This window comes from Gavia stellata, chromosome 3 (assembly GCF_030936135.1).
Source record: "Gavia stellata isolate bGavSte3 chromosome 3, bGavSte3.hap2, whole genome shotgun sequence".
Classification (NCBI taxonomy): domain Eukaryota; kingdom Metazoa; phylum Chordata; class Aves; order Gaviiformes; family Gaviidae; genus Gavia; species Gavia stellata.
This window is the reverse complement of record NC_082596.1, coordinates 51,807,483-51,830,188: the sequence shown is the minus strand read 5'-3', so window position 1 is coordinate 51,830,188 and position 22,706 is coordinate 51,807,483. Positions and strand designations below refer to the sequence as shown.

Sequence of the window (22,706 nt, the reverse complement as noted above, 5' to 3'; positions counted from 1 at the left end):
CTGTTTTTTAATTTAAGATAATTTGTCCATTTAAATTGTGTGATGGCAGTGTGTTACATTCAGATCCCTAGTTTTCTAGTCCCAGAGATAATGGTGAAGGCTTTAAAATCAGATTTACTTAGGTAAAAATAAAGTTCAGGATTTTTGTCTGTCATTTGCCTTCAGAACAATCAGCTTCAGAGGTTGTAAAGAGCATGCGCTTTTCTCCCTTACGCTCAGAAGCAATGTAGATCTTCCCTGTATAAGCCTCTATCCAGTGGTTCACATTTTAATGTGAAATAGCAGTATAGATTAAAATTCAGAGATATACTTCTTGTAAGTATGACACTGACAGATGTGTCTGCATCAGCAATCCCTGGTTGAAGATTTTCTGCACAATGAGAGTGTTATTGCTGTGCCTTGCGTGTATCTCAAGAATGATGAGATGATAGGGGATTTATTTATTTATTTACTTCCTCTTCTCTTGAACAATTGGAGTGTAATTTGCTGGAGCGAGTTTCCAGGCTTTTTCTCAGAGCTAGAATTTGACTTTAAAATAAAGGAATTAATTTGTATCCACATGTATCTTTGTAAGTAAAATGCCAAGTAACTTGAGACTTGCAATACAAGTGAGAGTTGACAGCCTTGTGTATTCTGTAATGTCTAAACACTTCATGCAGCCAGCTCTTAGTTATTCATAGGTGGCTTATTTGGGTTGTGGATTAACTGTGTTGTGAATGCAGAGGTAGTTAAGATCTGGCAGGGTTTATGAAATGAGGCAGAATGTGAAGTTAAAGGAGCTCTACTGCTCCAGGCACAGCAGTTCAGCTCCTTCTGAAGGGATGAAAAGCCATGCAGGCCTCCCTGTACCCTAGCCTTTCTGGAGGTGACGGTGCAAACAACTGCAAATGGCTGCTCATGGAACTAGCCTTTGTTTAACAGAGCTGGCACTAATAAGCTCGATCAAAATGGAGCCTGGTTCATCTAGTGATGGTTACGTGCATCATGATTCAGTTCTTTCTGGAAACAGAGCACTACTCAGCTGAGGCACAGTCTGTCCCTGGATTGTGGACCAGCTAAGGTCTGGCAAATAAGTCTTATCCTTTTATCAGCATTGAGAATTGTGATCCCAAAATACTCTAGTCTGGTTTTTTAAGTCCAGTACAGATTTTTGTCCGTCTGTCACTTGGCTTCAGTTCAGAACAAATCAGCTTTGTCTGACCTGCTTGCTTTGTGCCCCTTGTAACTTGGACTATGTAGTTTTTCTTTCAATATATGGGACAACCCAGTTTCCCATAACACCAAAAGGAGGTGATTGTTTCTTAACTTTACGTTTTAGTGGATGTTTTTAAAGACCAATAGAGAAATGGATTCTCTTCTTCTTGTGAGAAGAACACACCAACTGCCTTTGACTTGAGCCCATTCATTCCTGTTAGGAATTGTTCTTAGGAGTGACAGATTGCTTGATGAGTTTCATACAAAATGGGTTGTGTTTAAAAGAAACAAAATTACTTTGATTTATATTAATGTTACTAGCATCTCCTTTTTCTGGTTAAATTTAATCATCAGACTAAAGTCACCATAGACCACCATTCTTGTCTAAGGAAGGATTTCAATCCATCTTGTTTGTTTACTGGAATCTTTTCATTAAGCTTGTCAGGATGTTGATGATTCATCGGCTGGTGGTTTGAGAAATTTGCTTCTTGGTGCCATACACAAATGCTTAGGAAATTCTGAAGATGCTGTTCAGGTAAGTTGTTAAATGGTAATTTACACCATTAATCCTGTTTTATGAGCTACTCTGTTGAACAGTAAATACTGCTGACTAAAAGTGTTAAGCAAGCCATTAGTTTTCAGTGCTATTGATCATTCTGTTTTCTGAATTCCATTACAGTATGTCAGGTTCTTTTCAAATCTTCTGGTTTAGCATGTCTTCATTATATTCTGTGTTGTAAAAGTAATTGGCTGTGTTGAATGAAGCATGGTAGCTAAAGTGGCAAGAGTTAAGGGGAGGCTGGGAAGAAGAATGGAAATGCTCTTGGTTCTACTGGATTTACTTTGTCCAACAAAGAAAACTCAGCTTTTTTAAAAGATAACTTGGAGATTGACCTTTCAAAAGCATGGGTTTGCTGCTTCTCCTCCAGACCTATTAGACACTGAGACGTTTGATTATTAGCACGTACCAAAGAATAATTCTGCCACTGCTGCAGGCTTTGATCTGTAGACACAACTTTTTCTTTTCCTCCCCAAAATAGAATGCAGTTCACATAAGCAACAAGGGAGCTGATGCTGGCTTTAAATATTTTTTTTTCTTTCTTTTCTTTTTTTCTTTTTTTTTTCTTCTCTCAAGCATATCTTAAATAATCCATGTACTTCATCTCTGATGTTAAAAGTTCCTTGTTAGATAGAGTATTTTTTCAATATGAACTTGGTAAACTCTTGAAACAGTCAATATATTACTTGGTTAAAATCCAAACAAATGGTTTTGCCTTGATACAGTAGTGTCAGTGAAAACCTCTGGGTCCTTGCTTAAAGAATCTCTACCATTGGAAATTTTTAATGTATTCTCATTTTAGCCTTGGGGTAATTTCTGGTGCTTAAAGTTGAATGGTACTTCTGGGTTTTTTTTAAGTACCAAACAGTCAATTTTAATGTATTACTGCAATCTTTTTTTCTTTTTTTTTCTTTAATAGTTCTTTCAGCGAGCTGCTAAAGATGAACTGTGCCGTCAAAACAACTTATACGTCCAGCCATATGCTTGCTATGAACTTGGCTGTCTTCTGTTAGACAATCCAGAGGTAATAGCGTAACCTATTTTTAAACTCTTAAAATTAGGGTGGGGAGTCAATATACCACTATACAAACAATGAATCAAAGTTTGTAGGCGATAATGTATGTTAAGGTTTAAAAATGTGGTTTATACCTACCATAAAGAAACTTACTACTTTGGATTTTTTGCAAACCAAGAAATGCAATGCGTTTTAGGTAACAACGTCTTCACTTTTCAGTATCAAGAGCTGTAAGGACATTCTGAGGAGCTTCGTTATCTGTTGATAACACTGCAATGACTTGTTTTGTTGTTACTGAGTTTTATTTTTGCATTAAAAAAACTGAGCTTGAGACTCTCTGGGATTCTTCAGGGCAGCTGTTAAATTCCTGACCATCAGTGGTGTCTTTTTCTATAGCAGTAAAATGAACATGTCTGCAAACCTACAGCAAGCAGTAAAGCAAGAATTTTGATGAGTGTAGCACCACATTATTTTGATTATTATTTAGTACTTTACTCCAAAAAGCACCACAAACACTTCGCTTTTCACCTCTGTGATCATGCCATGATGCCTATTTTTTCATACGTGCCTTATAGAAGCAGTATATATAGATACTGGGGTATGGAAATACTTCCATTGCCCCTCAAGATAGAGGGCTGTCTCCCCCTTCGCTTGTCTTTAGTGTTCTTGCTGCTGGTGGCAGCAGAGGCTTGGCAAGAATGCCTTGGGTAAGCAGGGATTTGTTGTCTGCAGGTGGCATTTAGTGTGGTGAGTGCCTAGGATCCTTTTCTTACATATTTAATTTCCTGTTGGATGCTGTTCAAGTTCGAAGATTACTTGTAGTTATACTCTCCAAATAGAATTTAGTGCTTTCCTAAAATAGCTCCATGTTTTTGGGATCAAACTTATATTTGGAACAATATGGTATTTGTCAAAAGTCTTTTTACTTTGGGATTATTTATCCCCACTCTTAAGACAGATGTCTTCCTAATCTTGCACATCAGTGCATCTTGGAAACATAGCTGGACTGAGGGCATGCATACATACCATTGTACTATTTCATTGCAGGGGATGTAGAAGTAAAGTGATTGCAGTCATTTAAATTCCGTTAAAGCTGTATGTGTTGGCATTTTAGCTTTCACCCTGAATAGTGAGGTTTTTGTTGTTCAGGACAAAAAGGGAAATAATCCACCTAGCTTTCAGACTGTCCAAATGGCTTGGTTGATGATACATTTGATCGTTCAGGTCTTTGCAGATACCCTGCCGCCTAGGGAGCCCAGAGACTCTTGAACTAGGGCAACTTCTGCACCACTCTTGGTGCTGTTGCCTTTCTCAAACATGTAACACCACTATTTGGAGTTTATACTGCTTTATGTGGTACTTCCTGAATTAGATTGCAAGTTAGGGGAAGCGGTTACAGGGTAATGACTTGAACCCCCGCATCATTGTATGTAGTGTATAAAGTAGTTGGGCTGATAAGTGTCTCATATTCTTAAGATTCTCTTTTCAGTTGTTTTTAATCTTGTCAGATTTAACCATCTAAGCTGAAGCTTCCCCTTAAAGAGGGAAGGAAGGGAAAATCTTTCAATAAAAATTGTAACCATGACAAAGGGTAAAACTAGAGAAAATGCTTTTAAAACTAATTGTTCTTTTTTGAAAACCCTGCTGCCCTATGACCTGGAACTGGGCCTTGAAGCCTGGTACGGAGGTCTGAGTCCAGTAATGTTCCTGCTGCCTTTTTTTCCATGTTCATATTTAAATTTGATCATGTCAAGTGTTTCTAAAAAAAAAACCAAAAAGCCCACAAAAAAACCCCAAAAAAGGTGTGGTGGGTAGTGAAGTTACCTGAAGATTTTGAGAATGTGGGAGCAGTCCGTCCTTCTTCCCTGCTTTATGTGTAGTATATGCACTCAGTAACCAAACATGCTTCATGTTGGGTGTTTGAGGACTGAAGAAGCCTCAGCTTGTAACTGTACTGAGAAGCTATGGTAGTGCTTAATTTGTGAAGGACATGCAGGAAACTCCCTCTCGTGGCACTGACAATGAGGAGGTAAATGATACTTGACTTGAATGAAGTAGAATGGGGTGGGGAAAAGCAAGAGCTAGAATTAGAGGTGAGTGGATGCTGTTTATAGAAAATTCCATTTACTACCTGAGGTGTCATACGAGCTCTGTGATGATTAAGAAAGAGAAGGGAATAGGATTTTATAAATCACATTTACCTGAGAGGCTGAGTGTATTAAAGACCTGAGCAACAGATACAGATATGAATATGCATGTTAGTACAAGAAGGATGCTGTTACTAAATTTACTTTACTTTAAAATTACTCATATTTACATGTTGATTTATCATGTCATCTGACTCATCTTTGTTATTTTAAACTTAGTTCTAATCAAGTTCTTTAAGACTTTAATATGGTTACGTCAAGAAGTTTGCAGATTTTTTTGTAGATGTTTTAGGCAATGTAATTTAACCAATATAAATACATATGTTCATATTCATATATTTGAATAAGAAAACTTCTTTTTTTCTGTCTACTTATCAGGTGGTTGATTATTTATTTGTAAGGCTTAAAATAAAAATGTACTGTATGGTAAGAAATAAAACATGAGCTTTTCGGTAGTAAATATTAATCTGCAAATATGTCTATTTTTCTTTAAGAGTTTGAAATTGAAATTTCTGAAGGCATTTTAATGCTTAAAATCCAGTCACTTGTTTTGTAAATAAATTACTTAAACTTTGGGTAAGAAACAAAAATTACTGTATTGATCAGTTAGTCATTTATGTGTAGCCTCACTTGTTGAGGCGCACCATCATCAATAGCAACTTGCGTTTTAAGCTGTAATTTCTCCTTTTCTGTAGAAGACTAGAAATACGTAATACTGCATTTCTTGCGTGCCTCATTAGTATTTCTAGTTTCCTAATTTGAGAGGGTTTTGTCTGCTCGGGACCTTGTTTTCAAGATGCTATTCCAGACTGACCAGGCCATATACTTAAGATATTTTCTGTAACATTTGCAATGCATTTCTCATGCAACTATTTGTCTTTTTGTAGACTGTGCCAAGAGGCAAAACCTTACTTCTCCAAGCCAAGGTAAAGACTAAGACACTTTCAAATTTATCTTTCTGAGGTGAGGGCATTTGAGAAGTTGTATTTTGGGGGGTTTCGGGCAGGGGGGGTGGATGTTAAGTGTCAGTGTCCCTTACCTATAATCTACAACATTATTATGTAGATATACATTAATGTATATGATACACATTTGTGTATATTATATAGATAAATATTTCTAGGTCAGTCATAGCACATTAGTGACCTCTCCTGGAGTGTTAGAGCCTTGCCAAGTTTTTCAACTAAGATTTGGCTACAGAAAGTCTGAAACTAACAACTCTACCTCTTATCTGTTCCAACTGGTTCTTGCCTTGGGCATTGGGATATTCTAGAGCTTTTGGACTGGCAGAAATTCTTAGGTGCTGTTCCAACTACAGGGGATCCAAACAGCATGTTGGAAATGGAAGCTTTCTGCTCCCTTCACCAACTTGGAATTTCTGTAATAATTCTGTTACTTTGGGTATTGCAACATGCAGTCTCCAGTTCACCTCTTTTCTTCGGTCTGTTTTGTAACATGACTTCTTAAGCGTTAATAGTAAAAATATCTTCGTATCATAAAGTGAAGGAGGCTAATAGTTACATGCTTTGCTTTTCTTTTGTCTTTTTTTTTTCCTTTCCAGGAGGAATTTACTGGCTATGACTTTGAGAATAGATTGCACGTCCGCATACACGCAGCCTTAGCCTCTCTAAGGGAAGTAGTTCCACAGTGATGGACAGGAAGTCTTGTTATCCTTTCCCGCAGTTTCTGCACTTTAAGATGAAGCAGAAGAAAAAGCTGTTGGGAAGACCAACTTTTCTTCTGAAAACCACTTGTGCCAGAGACACTTTCCTAGTATGGTCAGAGTTGGTATGGCTTAGTAAAACATTACAATTTTAACTAAAAGTAAATCAACCAGGAAGAAGGTTAAGTGACCTTGTGTTTCTAACTCTTCAGTTTTTATTTTGTTTAAACCAAGCTGAACACAATTGCTTGTAACTCTGTGGGTGAGCCTAAATAAGCACACATTATTTACTTCAACAATATTGGCAGGTGTGATTTTTACCTTTTAAAATAGATCTAGATCTAAAATATGCCAAGGGGAGCACTTCTGTTTTGATTAGAATAATACAATAAAAGTAATCGGTGTCAATGTTGAAATTGGGAATGGTCAGAACAATTTTTTTTTTCTTCAAGCATTAGCCAGTACACAGGAGGAGGGAAAACTGTTCAGCCACAAAAAGCAGATCTTACTAAATTTTAGTGGCTTGTGTCAGTGACTTCATGATGACTACTGTGTGAATTTTAAACCTCACATCCCCTTCCATTCTTCATTCCTTCCCTCCCAACCCAGCTCATACTTCCGATATAAATTATGTCAATATTTAGGATCTGTGCTTCTGGTACATTCCGGCCAAACACTTACTTTGTTTGACATGCTATTACAATGTGGGCAGTTCTTATTTCTGCTCTTAGTATTCTGAATATTATGTTAAAATACATAGGCCAGATACAGTAATTTTACATATTTCTCATTCAAGCTGCTGCATCTTTATAGCAGTGACCTTTAAAGGTATTAAAAAACCCAAAAAAATCTACTTTGGTAGTTATACCAATACTATGATATCCGAAGTCTTTATATCATATTCCAAGCCTGTGGTGTTAAGATATTGAAATACCTCAGAGAGCTTAAAACTTTTATCATGACCATATGATTTTTAATACATGGCCATCTGTGTGCTCATCTGTAGCTTTTTTTACTTTTGTCTGTAACATGTACTGTCTCTTTCTGTTTTCTGTTCAGTTAATGTCATATTCTAGGAAGGTAAATATGTTTTTAAAGAAGCTCATGAATGGAAATAGGACCAGAAAGTTAGTTGAATTATGTTACATTGCAAAGCTAAGAAAACTGGATATCCTTGGAAACAGTTATCCAAAAGCCTTATCTTTACTTTGGTCAGGTTGCCTTAAACAGTTCCTTAGCTTAAACTTTTCTTTTTCTTACCTTTTTGTAGAACTTTGCCAGAGTTTTAGACCTTGCCCACACCTAACCTTCATTGATTTGCTTTTGAAGTTGCATCTAAAGCAAGACTGATATGGAGGAGAAAAGTAATATCTTACTTGGTAGGCCAAATGAAACAGTTGAGACGCTTTTATTTCTCTCTAGAAATGCACAGTTCCTGCTATGAAAGGCATTCCTAGAGCAGTTAAACCCTTCTGTTGCAGTTTCTGAAGGAGAGGAGAGACTCTTAACTCTTAAAAAAGCAGTTTTATTTTTCTATAATCTAGGTGTGTTACAGATAGTCACTGTTTTTTTTATTCAACTTTGACAGTAATATTGAGTCATAAATGAGTGTTCAACCTTATTTGGTCAATTCCAATAAGTATTGACTAGAAAACAATATACTGTACATATAGTGACTACTTAGAATTCAAATAATGATTTTTAAAATGGACTTTAATGTACTTGAAATCTTATTTTGTCCTATCTGATTTTTAATGTTTTGCAATCAGAGACACAGTCCATTCTGGGTAAATAGCTAGAAACGGTACAGTTACTGACAAAATTCCTTTTAAATACACTGCTTAAATAGAACGTGAGACTAGGCTGTTCAGGACACAAAGCACCTGCATGCCGTTTGTGTTGGGATATCTAGGGTCTACATACTTGGAGGTAGCTAGCAAATTGTAGTAAATTTACTAAAAGGCCTGTTGTTCTCAACAGGCCAGGAGTGGGTATGGAAAGACGCTATATATTCATGTAACAGTTTAACTCTGTGCAAATTGCAGCTTTTCTGTGGATTTAGCGAATCATCACTGAAGTAGAACCATCTGTTTCCGTATTAATTTTTTTTCCTCCCCTCTTAGGAGAATCTCCTACATTGTAAATGTCAGAATTATTTTTTATGTTAGATTGTGCCTGTGATGAGAAAAATTTCAACTGTAATTTGTGTAAACTGGTAAGTTTTTATACTTTAGAACTCGGAGGCATGGTCTAATAGCAATAATGGAATATGCATCTTGCTAGTTAATATGTTAAGACTATCTTTACTGGGTCAGGTATTTTTGTTGATGTTGATGCAGTTTTTATCTCAATATGACTCATTTCAAATAACTAGAATTTTTAGATGTCACAAGGTGGCATATTTATTGTGATGTATTGTAAATGTTGTTAATTTACAGAACTTGCACTTTTATATTTCTGAGTAAAATTAAAAGAAACATGGACATGAGTTTTGTTCCCTTGCTCCTCGAATTTGTCCTTTAATTGGTGGCCTCCTGAACAAGATGGTACCAAGTATTGGGAAAACTTCTGGGATGTCGAGTGACTCTGTAACAAAGTTTTCTAGTCAGCTATTACCTCAGCCTTTGTTCTTCCAGTATAATTGTAGTCTCCTGGTTTAGAAAGTGAGTTACATGTGTCATGTTGAGATCAACCGTAGAGCGAACAAGGTTTAAGATGCGTTTTTAAGACATCAAATTTACTTGTTCTTAATTAAAGAAAAAGAACCACACACAATTGTATTTGTTGTATTCCTGCACCTTTGAAAAATGTTTCTAATTTACTCTAAAGCAAGCACTTTAATTTTTTCTCTGACTTTGAATGCTTGTTTGATATTCTAGTTATGCTTTATTCTTAAATAAAATTCCCCAAATGTTGTATTGAATCACTTTTCAATTTACAACAATCTGATTGTCTTTCCAACAATTGATTGTACTTGTGTTTAAAAAAATGCTCTGTAACTGTTTGAAGTTTGAACAGGAGCAAGCATTAGGTTGGTGTAGGGCTATACATGGTGTTGCAAGAGACCTCATTGAACCTGTCAGTGGAGTGAAAGCAGGGTACCCTATAAATGACGCTCAAATTCCCTTTCCAGTCATCGTTACAAAATACTAACAGCGGTAGCAATCACTTTCATGAAAAATTACGCAGTCACAAACAAGTATCATTAAAGCTAATGTTAAGAAGTAAATTTATACTTGGCTGTCTTTTAAGGCAGTTGGGCAGCCAGTGGCATCTGACCAGCACACCAGTCCTTGGCTCAGCAGGAGCTCTGCAGGCAGCCTAGAACATACATGGTAGACTCACTGGACTTTAGGAGTAAGAAGTACAGGTATATTGTCTCTGATCCTTCATCCTGAAGGAACTGTATGACAAATTATTTTATATAAATTAGGAGTTTAGAAAAAAAGGCAGGACAGGGAATTGTTTCTCTGCTAATTACAATTTGAGTAGATGCTTATACAATATTGTCTTGCATTCTGATGTTTTGAGGTGAGCTAGAAAATACTGCTTCAAAAGTTACTTTTATCTGGAAAAGCTGACTTACAGAAGGTGGAAATATATAGGTAAGTTCCAGTTCTGGTTCACTTTCACCAAAGAACAATTAAAATATGGTATTCTAGACAGATTCAGAAAGGATGGGAATCTGCTGTTTTTACGCTGAATTATCTGTATCTATATACAATACTCTTAATTTATGCCAAAGCAAGTTCTTGTATGAAATTAGCTGGTATACAAGATGCACTGGAAAAAAGATTGAGTTATTTTACAAAAGGCTTAACTTTGTCACAATGTTGCAAATCTATATTCTCCTTGAACTTTGGAACTTGTTGAATTGATCAGTTACAAAATTGTGCCATTGTTAGTAGATGGCAAAAAGTGATTTCCCCACCCCCAACATGTGTATACTCAAGGTTGTTTCCCTTGATTGAATTACACTTGGATATTGTAATGTTTAGTATCCCTTCCATCTTTGTAGGGTTTTTTTTGTTGCTGGCATTGCATACATCTCCAGAGTGCTTGCAAGAAGGTACAACATACCAGCAAATGAGGTGCAGAAGGTCAGTGTGGTGGACTGCTGCGGAAGGACAGCACCTGAAAGGATCCAGTCCCTCTACTCTTCTAAACCTAGAGGTCTCTTGCTTTGGTTTTCAGACACTGCCTCTCACTTTATTTTCTTCTGCTGTATCAGATGCTGTGTTCTTTGCCATGTCTCAGTGTAAGCATTATAAAGAATGTTCAGGTCACCTCTTATTGTTCTTTTGCATGAGCAAAATATAAATGTGACAGTAAGAAAGTCAACCTGAGGAAGGCTTTCTAGAGTTAAATGCTGAACTATTTCTATTTTTCACCATATGTTTTTTTAATGTAAGTTCAGACTCCAAAACAGGACCCAGCATAGGTTAGCAGGGTAGGTGCCTATTACAGTTACGTATTGCCTTCCTGCTTCTGTTCAGAACCTCTTTCATTGATTACCCAAGGTTTTCATGACCTGTTTAGCTGCTGTGTTTTAACCAGTGTGTTTTAGCCATGGGGGTTCATGTTCGGTTGTCTTACCCCTATTTTTTCATTGCTGCTTTTTCAGAGATGCTGTTTATATTTTGATGTGACTTCTTCCAAGATGGTGTTCCAACACTCAATTTGATCAAGTTGTGCTCAGCAGGACTGGCAGGTCCTCAGTGTTTTTCAGTCATTTTTGGCAAGCTGTGCTTACCTATAGGAGATGCCCAGAAAGGCTCCCATGTGAAGAGGTTAAGAGAAGAAAAAAGCTTGTTTGAGTTGAATATTTGAGAGGGGAAGGGAGAGAGAGAGAGATTGTCAGACTTTGCTGAGCAAAACTATTTACGTAACAAATGCCTCCCGGTCTTTCACTAAAATGCAGTATGTTTACTGTACTGAAAAAAGATAATTGTACTCCTGAGACATACACTTTTCCCCACTTGAAGCAAAGGCCCCAGTGAAGGGGAAGACTGAGTCAGAGAGCTGTGCTTAAAGACACCTTAAATAAAAACCAGTATTTTGTACCTTTGGTAGGAAAAACAAGAAGGCTTTCATGGAGATTTTGTATACTAATGCAAATACCCACTTAGAATTCTACAGAAGTCTCTGGCAGGTAGAAACGCAAAGATGGCGCTTGCAAAAAAAAATGTAAGTTTGTCTTCTGCCTGTTTAGCTGAAGCTTTGAAAGAGATTGCAAGTTAAAAAAAACAAAATAAAACTGAACACACTCCACAAGTCCCAACCAGCGTGGTTCATTAACCTATTGTAAACTATTTAATGAAGAGTTAATGAATGACCTGATCCTTTTTTTTGGCAGAAAAATAAGGCTTATCAGGGACCTTCATTTGCTGAACTTCTGTCCAGTCTCTGTCTTCTAAGACTTTAACGTTGTCTGGAAGCTATTATTTCTGCAGATGGGGCAAAGGATGGTAGGACAAGGGAATTACCTTCAGCTGGGCAAACTGCTTTTAGGCTGACAGGCTCTTCAGTTTGGGGCCAAAGGGCAACCTGTTTCAGTAGAGTAGCTGGTACACTTCGTATGATGGATTTACTCCAGATGGTTTCCAAAAACGGCATGAAGTTCCAGCACGGTGAATTAGTTACCAGACGTATTTTTTCCTACAGCTGCTCTTAAGTTACAGACAGACACAATTTTTTGTTAGGGGCTGAAGCCTTTTTAAATATTTAAGGAAGTTTATGCTGCTGTTCTGTTACCTCTGATAATAAATATTTCTCTGGTTTATGACATCTGTACTTAAACACCTTTGAACCTTTTGCTGTGCAGAGCTTTGCAGACCTAGAATTTTGAAAGTTTTCAAAAGAAGGAAATTTACAAGTTATTTTCCGATCTGTATGCATTGAGGATGGTTTCAATGTAACCACGTGACTACCTTTGCACCCGGGTATGTTTAATGCCTTTATGAAGTTCTGTTGCTTCGATATGTTCTCAGTACAGAAATCTAGACCTCAGATTACTATCCCAACTCCAGAAATGAAACATTTTTCTAGTCCTCAGATATGTATTCTTGAAGTATATCTTACTCTTTCTATAGGAAAGCTATTCTTCCTAATTTCATAAGTCATAGCATATTCATTTTTAACTTTCTTCATATGGTGAAGTCTGTGGTGTCACTCTCCAGGACAGATGAGCTATTGTGAGAAGTTATCTAAGATAAATTACTTTCTAAGGATTCTTTTATAGAAGAAGCATTTTGCGGTGAGTTTACCATTAATGTACTTCCCAGTGAACTAACTTGAAAGCGAGATAATATTCTGTTAATTTTGAATGACCTATTATGAATATGTTACTTACTAAAGCAAGCTAATGTAGATAGTCTAAATGCTTTAGCAGCAATGACATTTGAGTCTTAAATCTTCAGTGCTGCTGGAATTCCCCTTGGTTTTTTGTAGACATGCAGACATCCAGGAATGCAAGAGCAGGTAAGTAGATGATCGTTTTCCAACTTTGATGAAGACTGATCTGGAGCATTGTTGGTGGATAACAGTTTTCATCCCACAGTGGACTCCTGATCATGGTTTACTCCCATGATCTTTCTGCCTTCATGATCCTCAGAAACACAGTTAGGGGTAACCTTGAAAATAACAGCACTATACAGTGATCTTTTTTTGTCTTTGTTTTATTGGAATAGAAAATGATCTTGTGTGTATCTATTGAAAACATGTACTGGAAAGCAAATGCTGCCCCTGTGGTTTTTGAGGTTTGTTTCAAGTTTTGCCCTTGCCAATCGTAAGGTTCTGCAGTATGAATGGAGCTGTTTTAAGGAATAATCTTGTTCCTCTTTGGGTGTAGCTGCTGTGGCTGAAGAGGTTACAGACCCCAGCTGTTTGCTCTGAGCTCCTGCCAGAGGTCACCACAGAACGTACCTTCTTAGGTGCTATATTTTGCAGTCTGTTCTGTGGGTTTAAATCCCTTGGGTGTTGTATGTCACCTACCTTAAAAGGCCAGGCTGTGAACCAGGGGATGGGTCTGTGCACCCACCTGCTTTACCATGGCTGGCAGAAGGGTGGGTGGGATACGGCTGCAGCCTTTCTGCTTTCCGCAGGTTGAAGTGTTGGATCGTGTGAAGTCAGCGTAACCTGAGACTGAGCACAAAGTTACACTCTTCCTGTGCCAGGAAGAAACATCTCTGGTTCGGCTGCCTGCTGCTGATGATGAGAACTGGTGTTCCGCAAAGGTGAAACTATTCCTCAGAGGGGTTCTACCTGTGCTGTGGGTTCAGCCAGTTACGTGCTTGAAGGCAAGTCAGGGGCAGAAAGCAGGAACAGGTTTCACGGTAGCATAGGAGGGGAGAAAAGGCAGCGGTTCAGGGGGTTTGAGTGCGTGGGCAATCGTTTCCCCTGTGCCCTGTGGCAGGCAGCACCCGTGGGTGCTTGGCCTCGCCCTCACAGTCCTTACGCTGCTTGTCCTGAGCAACAGCAGCCATGACACCGTACTTTGGTCTTAAAATATAGTATTAAAAGGGTTATAAATAGAGTTGTGCGCAAACGGTTGTGTCCATTGAGTGCACCAGTTCTTGTGCGACAATGGGGAGCCAGGAGTTTATTGCAGGAGGACGGCCCTCACTGATGAGCAGCAGCGTCACCTGGCCGCAGAGCGCTCTGGCTGCCCAAGGGTAAATTTTAATCGCGTCTTTCGCCTTCTGCTCCTTCCTGTAGTCCTTTTTGACCAACAAACAGTAATGCTGCAGCGCTGGAGCGCAGACACTGACGGCTGCGAACCTCAGCACCGCTGCGCCGCGCGGATGACGCAAGGGCACTGTGACGTCATGCCCTCCCGGCTGGGTGTGGGGGCCCTGGGCTAGCCCGCCCATCACCCTCATCGCGGGGCGCCTGCGGGAGGCAGGGACCAGGAGAGAGCAAGTACCGGAGGGGATGGAGGAGGAGGGGGGATGAAGAAGTGTCCTGTAAACTCTTTGCTTGAACTCGAATGGCTTTTGCGGCGCATTGGGCGGGGCTTTGGTGGGCTTTATCTTTAAAAAGGGAATTGATGGGTTTGAATTCACATCGTGGTTCCCTAATTGGCTGCCCCCCTCTCCCTCCCCCGCCCCGACTGCTCTCCTGCTGCCTAAAGGTGCAGAGGGGGAGTAAAGGATTTGGTCACTGCAAATGGTACATACCCCCTTTTAGTTAAAGGACTGTGTGGGAGGGAGTGGAGGAGGAGGGTTACTGATGGCACGGCAAGGGATGAGCAGCTGGGATCGCACGGTTGGCATCAGACACTTCACACTGGGGTGGGGTAGATGGTCAGCTGTGGGGTTCTCTTTGTACAGATGAGAAACCATAAGCTGACTTGAGTGGGCGAAGATGCAGTCTTCAAAAATCAGGCTGGTTGTTCCACGTGGCCTCCAGACCCTGCTTGAGGGGGTGAGCCGAGCTGTCGTGGAAAACAACCCGGATGACATTGCTGAGTTTTTCGCTCTCTATTTCCAAGAGCTCGTCGCCTTTCGAAAAGGTTTGTTCCTATCAGTGCTTCATCTGAAGAGCTGAGCTATTTGAGAGTGCTATGCTACTCCAGCTTAATTTCTGCTTCTGTTTTCAGGGAATCCAAATCTGGATATAACAGAACTGGTTGAAAAGTTTGAGTTCGTTAACGGTAAGATAGTTGCTCTTTGTTCTTTTAAGATCTTTTGAGACAATGTTCCAACCCCAATGGATGCAAGTAGTTTTCATTTATCATGGGCTGCATCCTGTCTGTATCTAGTCACGTGAAAGAGGTACAGAGGCTCTGAGCTATTGAAGAGGCAGGCACCTTCAGAAAGCACTTGCTTCTGTTTAATCTGGGAAGAATTAGTCCCCTGGGATGCTGCACTTTCTCCTTGATTATAGGAGAGAGCCTGGATGCTTTTGGTCTTTTTAAGATATTGCAGTGCGATTTATCACCCCTAAGCAGATAGCGACTTTACCCTTACCTATTTTTTTGCAAATAAATATTGTATCTCTTTGTTTAAAAAAAGATGATTTAATTCTGTGGGATGCCAATTCCTTTGGGAAGTGCTGGGAGCTTTCATCTGCTCCCTGGGTTTGGCTGTAAGGGCTGGAATCCATGGTGCTACGTGAAGGTTGTGTGGGAACAGTGACATGGGTGCGTTGTCTAGACCACAGCCTGTTTGTATCTGCCCCGCTGGTTTGGGTCTCCGTTGTCTAGTTACCGCAAGTGTCAGCAGCTTCAAATATCCCCTTTATTCAGAAAGGCCACCTAAGCCGGGTTCCAGGTAGACCTGTAACCAGCCAGCACTTGGGGCAACCTTGGTCTATAGATTGAGAGCTGTACACTAAGGGTAGTTGCAGCAATGAAGAGAAGCCCCAGCTATGAACAAAAAGTGCTACTATCTTATTCCTAGCTTAGGATTGCCTCTAAAAAAGCTAACCACCACTGATTTCAGCACTTGAAGCAGGTTTCTTCTTGTATAAATGACTGCTGGATGTTGCAGTTTGATTTAAAGTATCACCAAAGGCTGAATTTTGGTGCATTTGCAAGTGTTGCATTAATGACATCACACAGCAATTTTTGCATAATCATGGAATCACAGAATGGTTTGGGTTGGAAGGGATCTTTAAAGATCATCTAGTCCAACCCCCCTGCCCTGGGCAGGTTCATCTTCAATTAGATCTGGTTGTTCAAATCCCCATCCAACCTGACCTTGAATACTTCCAGGGATGGAGTATCCACAACTTCTCTGGACAACCACAAACCCAAAAACAACAAAAAAAACCCCACCAAAAATCCTGCTATCTAATCTAAATCTACCCTCTTTTAGTTTAAAACTGTTGCCCCTTGTCCTATCAATGCAGGCCTTGATAAAAAGTCTTTGTCTTATTAGCCCTGTTTAAGTACTGAAAGGCTGCAATAAGGTGTCCCCAGAACCTTCTCTTCTCCATGCTGAACAGCCCCACTCTCTCAGCCTTTCCTTATATGAGAGATGTTCCAGGCCTTTGACTATTTTCATGGCCCTCTGGACCTCCTTCAACAGGTCCATGTCTTCCCTGTGCTGTGGACCCCAGAGCTGGATGCAGTACTCCAGGTGGGGTCTCACCAGAGCGGAACAGAGGGGCAGAATCACCTCCCTCAAGCTGCCGGCCACGCTTCTTTTGATGCAGCCCAGGATACGGTTGGCCTTCTGGGCTGCAAGTGGACATTGCCAGCTCATGCCTGTTTTTTCGTCCACCAGTACCCCCAAGTCCTTCTCCTCAGGGCTGCTCTCAATCCCTTCATGCCCCAGCCTGTATTGATATTGAGGCTTGCCCCAACCCAGGTGCAGGACCTTGCGCTTGGCCTTGCTGAACTTCGAGGTTCACCTGGGCCCACTCCTCAAGGCTGTCCAGGTCCCTCTGGATGGCATCCTTTCCCTCTAGCATATCAGCTGCACCACTCAGCTTGGTGCCATCCACAAACTTGCTGAGGGTGCACTCAGTCCAACTCTCCAACTCTCTGTCATTGATGAAGATATTAAATAGTATTGGTCCCAGTACAGACCCTTGAGGGGTACCACTCATTACTGGTTTCCATGTGAACACTGAGCTGTTGACTATAACTCTTTGGATGCAGCCATCCAGCCAATTCCTTATCCATCAAATAGTCCATCCATGAAACCCATCTCGCTCCAATTTAGCAGCCAGAATGTTGTGGGGGACTGTATCAAAGGCCTTACAGAAGTCCATGTAGAAGACATCAGTAGCTCTTCCTGAGTCCACTGATGCTGTCACTCCACTGTAGAAGGCCACTAGATTAGTCAGGCACGATTTGCCCTTGATGAAGCCACACTGGCTGTCTTTAATCACCTCTCTGACTTCTGTATGTTTTGACCTATCTTCCAGGATGATCTGTACCATGATCTTGCCAAGCATGGAGGTGAGGCTGACTGGTTGGTGGTTGCCAGAGTCCCCTTTATTACCTTTTTTTTTTAAAAAAATGGGTGTGATATTCCCTTTCCTTCAGTCACTGGGGACTTTGCTTGACTGCCATGACTTTAAGTATGACGGAGAGTGGCTGCATAATGCAGAAACTTCCTGTCTGAATGCCTGTCATTGGTTCGCTCATGTGACTGTGAACTGATCCCTGCATGTTCACCAAGCTCCAACATAGGTCCCTCTTGTACCCCTCTCTTTCTGTGTCATCCATCCCCTACCACTGTGTTATGAAAGGGGATGATCAGAGAGGAATTCCTCAGCAAGGTCAAGCAAGGTTTCCTCTGGAGTATCCTGCCCACAGTGCTAGCATGGGTTTTGGGACCAGCTGTGCACCAGTAGGCAGCTAGCTACTTTGTGTAGCTGCAAGGGAGCCTTTCTTTTCTGTGGCATTGCCCGATACTGACATTGAATTATAAATGGGTCTGTGTTGGCTTGGGATGTAAGCTAAGTAATGTTTTTTTCAGAGAGGACTTAGCTCTGTCATCCTTTGAGTTATGTTTCTTTCATAATTTCTGATCTCATCCAGTCGTGACTTCAGAAAACAGCTCAGTGCTGAGCTGTGATGATGTATTAAAGACTCAACTTCTCTTCTGCTACTGTGCTGGTTCTACATACTGGCCAACACTTGCTAATCATGATAGAAACTCAGACTGCTTGGCTTGTTTGTTTTTTCCAATGCTGAGGGTTTTATTAACCATGTGATGGAATGCTGTTTTGATCCCATGAGTACTCTCTTGTGTTCTTCCATTGATAACTAATCTAGAAGCCATTTTTCACTCTGTATCTAAAACTTGTTCACATCTTACCCTGTTCTTCACTTGGATACCTGTCAGTTCAACTAATCAAGGTTCTTGAGGAAGCTAAAACGTCACCATCTATGAATCTAAAATAACTTGTATGAATCCAAAGAGTTCTGAGGTGCTGCAAAGAGGAGCCATGATCTTCTAGCTGGCTTATCTGATGTGCTTAATGTAAAAGGTTTAATCCTTTAACCCATAAATGTAGCAATGTTTGTGGGCAGTAGATAAGAATGTAGCTGTAGCCATCACTGCAGGCTCAGAAATACAGTTAAGACTTCCTAGGTTTTGAAGTGGTATGGCTGCTCTCTGAATATTCTTTCCCCTTATTGACAGGCAAGCAGCAAACCCCCTCCTTGAATTATTCCATCTCTGCAACCCAGGAAGCCTCACAAATGTGCTGTAGAGCATCTATTTGAGTTGATGCTGAAATCACTCTTTTATAAAACGGAAACAGTTGCTCCTGTATTGCCATTATGTGCTTTTTACCTTGCAGAAAACGGGAATGAGGGACTGGAAGAGAAGACATCAGAGTACACAGATACTTTGTTTTCTGGGGAGCCCAAGCAAAAGGACAAGTGTACTGACACAGAGGAAGACCAGCTCCTTGAAGAACTTGATATTCAATATAGCTCCCAAATAACTCAACACCCATCAGTTGCCAGTTCCACTGCAGAAAGCAAATTCCCCCCTGGATCTGATGGAGCTTCATCCCCTGAGGGACCTGAACTGGTGTATGCCCCTGCTGAGCCTGCACAGCTTGCTGCCCATGTGCTAGGTAACAGTGATTCTCTTTATTCTGTGAGGGATGTGGCAACCAGTGTGCAGACTCTTTACGAAGCCTCTCAGACCTCAGAGAATGAATTTACACCAGTAGAAGGTGCTGCTGAAGATGCTTCTGCTGTCCCAGCAGCTGAGGCTTCTGCAGAGGCTCTTAGGTCACAACCAGGAGTGTGGAGTCAGTCCTCCACAGCTGGAGAACCACATCCTTCAGACAGCCAGGCTGATGTCTCAACAAATCATGTAAATCAAGCTTCCTCAGTTCCCCTGTGGGAAGAACCATCACCTCTTTCACCACCACCATCACCTCCTCCTAAAGATCCAGTGCAGGCTGTGCCTTCCTACAACAAAGCTGAGGTTACCTCAGCCACTGAGGTTGTATCACTGTGTTGGGATGATGAGCTGATTATGGATGCAGAGGTTCCACCTTATGTAGAGCAGTTTCCACAGAAAATAATCATTCCCTTTGTAGACCAAACAGCTTCTCTGTTAAAGATTGAGCAGCCATTAAATGCAGGCCAGGGCTCAAGTGCCACAACCTTAGGTCCATCTGCTGATGATTTAGTATGCCATCCTGAGAGAGTGGAATCTACAGCACAAGTGGAATCAGCTGAGCAAGTTTATGACTTGTCAGGTAAGGAAGTTTGGATCTGTGTGTCATCTTCCTGTTCCAGCTTATAGCTCTACAGCTTCATCAGTGGTCATTACATGGAAAAGCACCTGTCAGTGCAATGCAGGGTAGAGATGACTTGTAAGAAATTACTGTACCAACACTGTCTGCTTGGCCCCAATACATGTGTTAGATCTCCCTGCCATCTGTTCCAAGAGATGTGGCTAGCTCTGGGCAGGACTCTGTGCTCCTGTGGGCAAATATGCAGGTAAAATGACAGGAAGGTGCCCATTGATGCCAAATAGTCTTGCTCAAAACAAGCTGTATTTTCTGAAGCAGGTGTTGGAGACCTAAGATGTAATACATGTGCCCTGTGGTTGAAAAGAGATGACCAGCTGGAGCCCTGGTTTTGATTCTCCTGCTGTGAAAGATCTCATATTCCAGCACTAACCTAGGAGGTTTTCCACTTAGAAAAAAAATTATGGTGGTTGCCTGTGCTGTCTTGAGCTTGTGGAGTTTCTGCAGCTGGGCTGAGTGGGCTAAGCACTGGTCTTCAGTTCCACAAACAGCAAGGGCTGGTACTTGTCTTTCTTGGTGAGGGTCTCACCAGCATCTCTTCCCTGTGGTGACATGTGCCCAGCTCCTCCCTTGCCCAGCTGGAGAAACCCTCCTGGTTGGAGCTCTGCTGCCCTGAGTCTCCCTGGTACTGCAGAATCTGTCCAAGCCCTGTCCTATGCCCCAGGAGAAATAGTACAGCTGTGAGGTCTCAGCAAAGCATTTTGTAGAGGAGAGCTGAACTTACTTAAGCAGATTTATAAATTAACATTGGCTCTTTTAAAAAAAACCCAAACTTTTAGGGGAGTTTGACAAACTTCCATTTTCAGAAATACCAGACAAATACTTACCCAGAAAAGCCTCTGCTCTGACCTTAAACAGTTTTACTTTTTCTAGGCTGCAGGGGTTTGTCAGCTGCATACCAGTGTTTTCTATCACAGCTCTCTTCTCTAACATGCTTGCTTTCACCAAGTGTAGGTATGTTTATTTTAGACATAAGGATTTACAGTATGACTGGAATTCACTGCTTCTGATACCAGCACTCTTACCTTTGCAGCCATGGCATCACGTGAAGCAGGACAGCCACCACCACCTTCTAATGTGTGGACCCTCTATTGCCTAACTGACTTGAGACAAGGTCAAAAATCACCACCATCCCCTTCTTCTGGTGGAGCTGGTGTTCCTTATTCCCAAGCAACCCTCAGCCTCTCCCGGGGGAAAGATCAACAATGTGGTCAGCTGTCACAAGTATCTGCTCCAATTTATGTGATACAAGAAAGCAGCAAGAGAAGAGATGCTCCACCTTTTGTTTTAGTGGGATCTAATGTTCAGAACATACAGGACTGGAAACCTATTCCTAGCCATGCTGTCTTTGCACAGCAAGATGCAGGTGCTAGGAAGAGATTCACTACAGTCCCTGTCCCAGTCGCCAGGGCAGCTGATGAGAAAACAGATATGGCAAGCCCCAATTCTAATTCTGCAGAGGAAACTGCAGCTAAGCCATGCACACCTGCTGTTTTCTCAGTTGCCATCCCTCTGGATGATGTGATGTCTGCAAAGAAAGGCTCACCAGCTGATGATAAGGACACAGGTATAAATGGTCTTGCAGAAAGCTACAGTACTGCAGGATAGATTACTGTTACATTATGACCCTGCCGTGGGCATACGGCCCAAAGAAGTAAGCTTGCTTCTTGCATGGGGCTTGCATAGGAAGGTGCTAGTGTTTGGATTTTACTACTGAAAGCTTAATGTTACCCTTTTCAAAATAACCACTGATCTTAAACCTTATTTTAAACTACTTGCCATACATAACAACAGACCCAATACCTTCCTCTGCTTGTTACTCTTTGCAATTAGCAAAACCAGAGCAAGACTAGTGCTAGTCTAAAGTAATCAAGTCTTAATCTTAAATTTATACACATCTTCATGGCTGCAGCCTAAATTCTGGCATTTGTGTAACATTCAGAATGTGGCAAAATACCCTCAACGCTGGAGTGCATTTAGGTAGCAATTACAGTAGTTCTTGCTCCATGCCTTCTACTGAGTTCACGTTTTTTTTTAAACAGGTTGAGAAGAGACAGTGTGGCCTTCCAGAAGAGTTCAGGAGGAAGGGAGTTTATATTGTAATAAATCAAATAACTTAATGCAAATGCTCCAATAAAGCCAGCAATTTAAAATGCATGGGAATGCAGTTGTTACTTTCCTAGCACAGCACAATATCCTGAATATTAACTTTGTATGAATTATGACCACTGAGACACATCTGCTGCAGCTGTTTCACTAAAGAGTGGCCCAGCTTCTTCACTGAGTTAACATGGTATATGCATAAGCCCCAACAACATGGACAGACAACATACAAAGCCAAAGTTAGTTCATTGTAACCAGGTGTAGTCTATACTGCTGGGTTTATACTCTAGAAAGGAACAGTATAAATGTCAGGAACAAAAGGACAGTCATACTTTCAGCTAGAGGAAGAAATTGTTCTCACACATGGTCAATTCATTCAAACTACAGCTTTATCAAGGAGAGCTGAGGCTATGCTTCAAGGAAGGGGTGAAAAAAAGTACCTTTATTTTGCTTTAGAGGTTTCACAACTACAGCTATGGTGGTCACTTAAATATGCCAGATTCTTCCAGGTCTAGGGAAAAATAAAAGTCTGGTTTTATGAAAAAGTCACTCAAAAGAAAAAAACGTGATGTTGTGTAGAGGTTTCCTGCTCTTGAACCTGGGTGGGCAGGCAGGAACTAAATGCTTTGTTCTTCCTAGCATTAAGTGTTCAGTGCTGTGTGACCTGCTGAAGCACTGACCCAATCTACATATCTTAGAATCCCACTTGAAGTCACATAGGAATTAAGCCAGACTTCAAGAAATGCTGGCCAGAGTAGAGGCTTGAGTACAGAGATTAGGCTTCCAAGAGCC

General features: G+C 40.8%; 2 protein-coding genes across 2 annotated transcripts in view; both read left to right on the top strand.

Moving 5' to 3' along the window:
• The window catches only part of TTC39C (tetratricopeptide repeat domain 39C), a 37,992-nt gene extending 31,422 nt beyond the window's left edge, over window positions 1-6,570 (top strand). Inside the window, exons 11-14 of the mRNA XM_059815416.1 lie at window positions 1,632-1,729; window positions 2,673-2,777; window positions 5,803-5,841; window positions 6,477-6,570. Coding sequence (XP_059671399.1) covers window positions 1,632-1,729; window positions 2,673-2,777; window positions 5,803-5,841; window positions 6,477-6,566 — 332 coding nt within the window. The 3' untranslated portion in view covers window positions 6,567-6,570. The remainder of the gene's footprint in view (window positions 1-1,631; window positions 1,730-2,672; window positions 2,778-5,802; window positions 5,842-6,476) is intronic.
• An 8,372-nt stretch (window positions 6,571-14,942) lies between these two features.
• Window positions 14,943-21,419, top strand: CABYR (calcium binding tyrosine phosphorylation regulated). Its single transcript, XM_009815556.2, has 4 exons — window positions 14,943-15,090; window positions 15,178-15,231; window positions 18,840-19,121; window positions 20,845-21,419. Exons 1-4 carry the CDS (start codon window positions 14,943-14,945, stop codon window positions 21,417-21,419), a joined length of 1,059 nt encoding a protein of 352 aa, XP_009813858.2.
• The last annotated feature ends 1,287 nt before the right edge of the window (window positions 21,420-22,706 follow it).

Coding starts and splice junctions, on each gene's coding strand:
- CABYR (XM_009815556.2), top strand. CDS start 14,943: ATGCAGTCTTCAAAAATCAGGCTGGTTGTTCCACGTGGCCTCCAGACC. Junction 15,232..18,839: donor AAAGTTTGAGTTCGTTAACG/GTAAGATAGTTG, acceptor TTTACCTTGCAG/AAAACGGGAATGAGGGACTG. Junction 19,122..20,844: donor GCTTGCTGCCCATGTGCTAG/GTAACAGTGATT, acceptor TTACCTTTGCAG/CCATGGCATCACGTGAAGCA.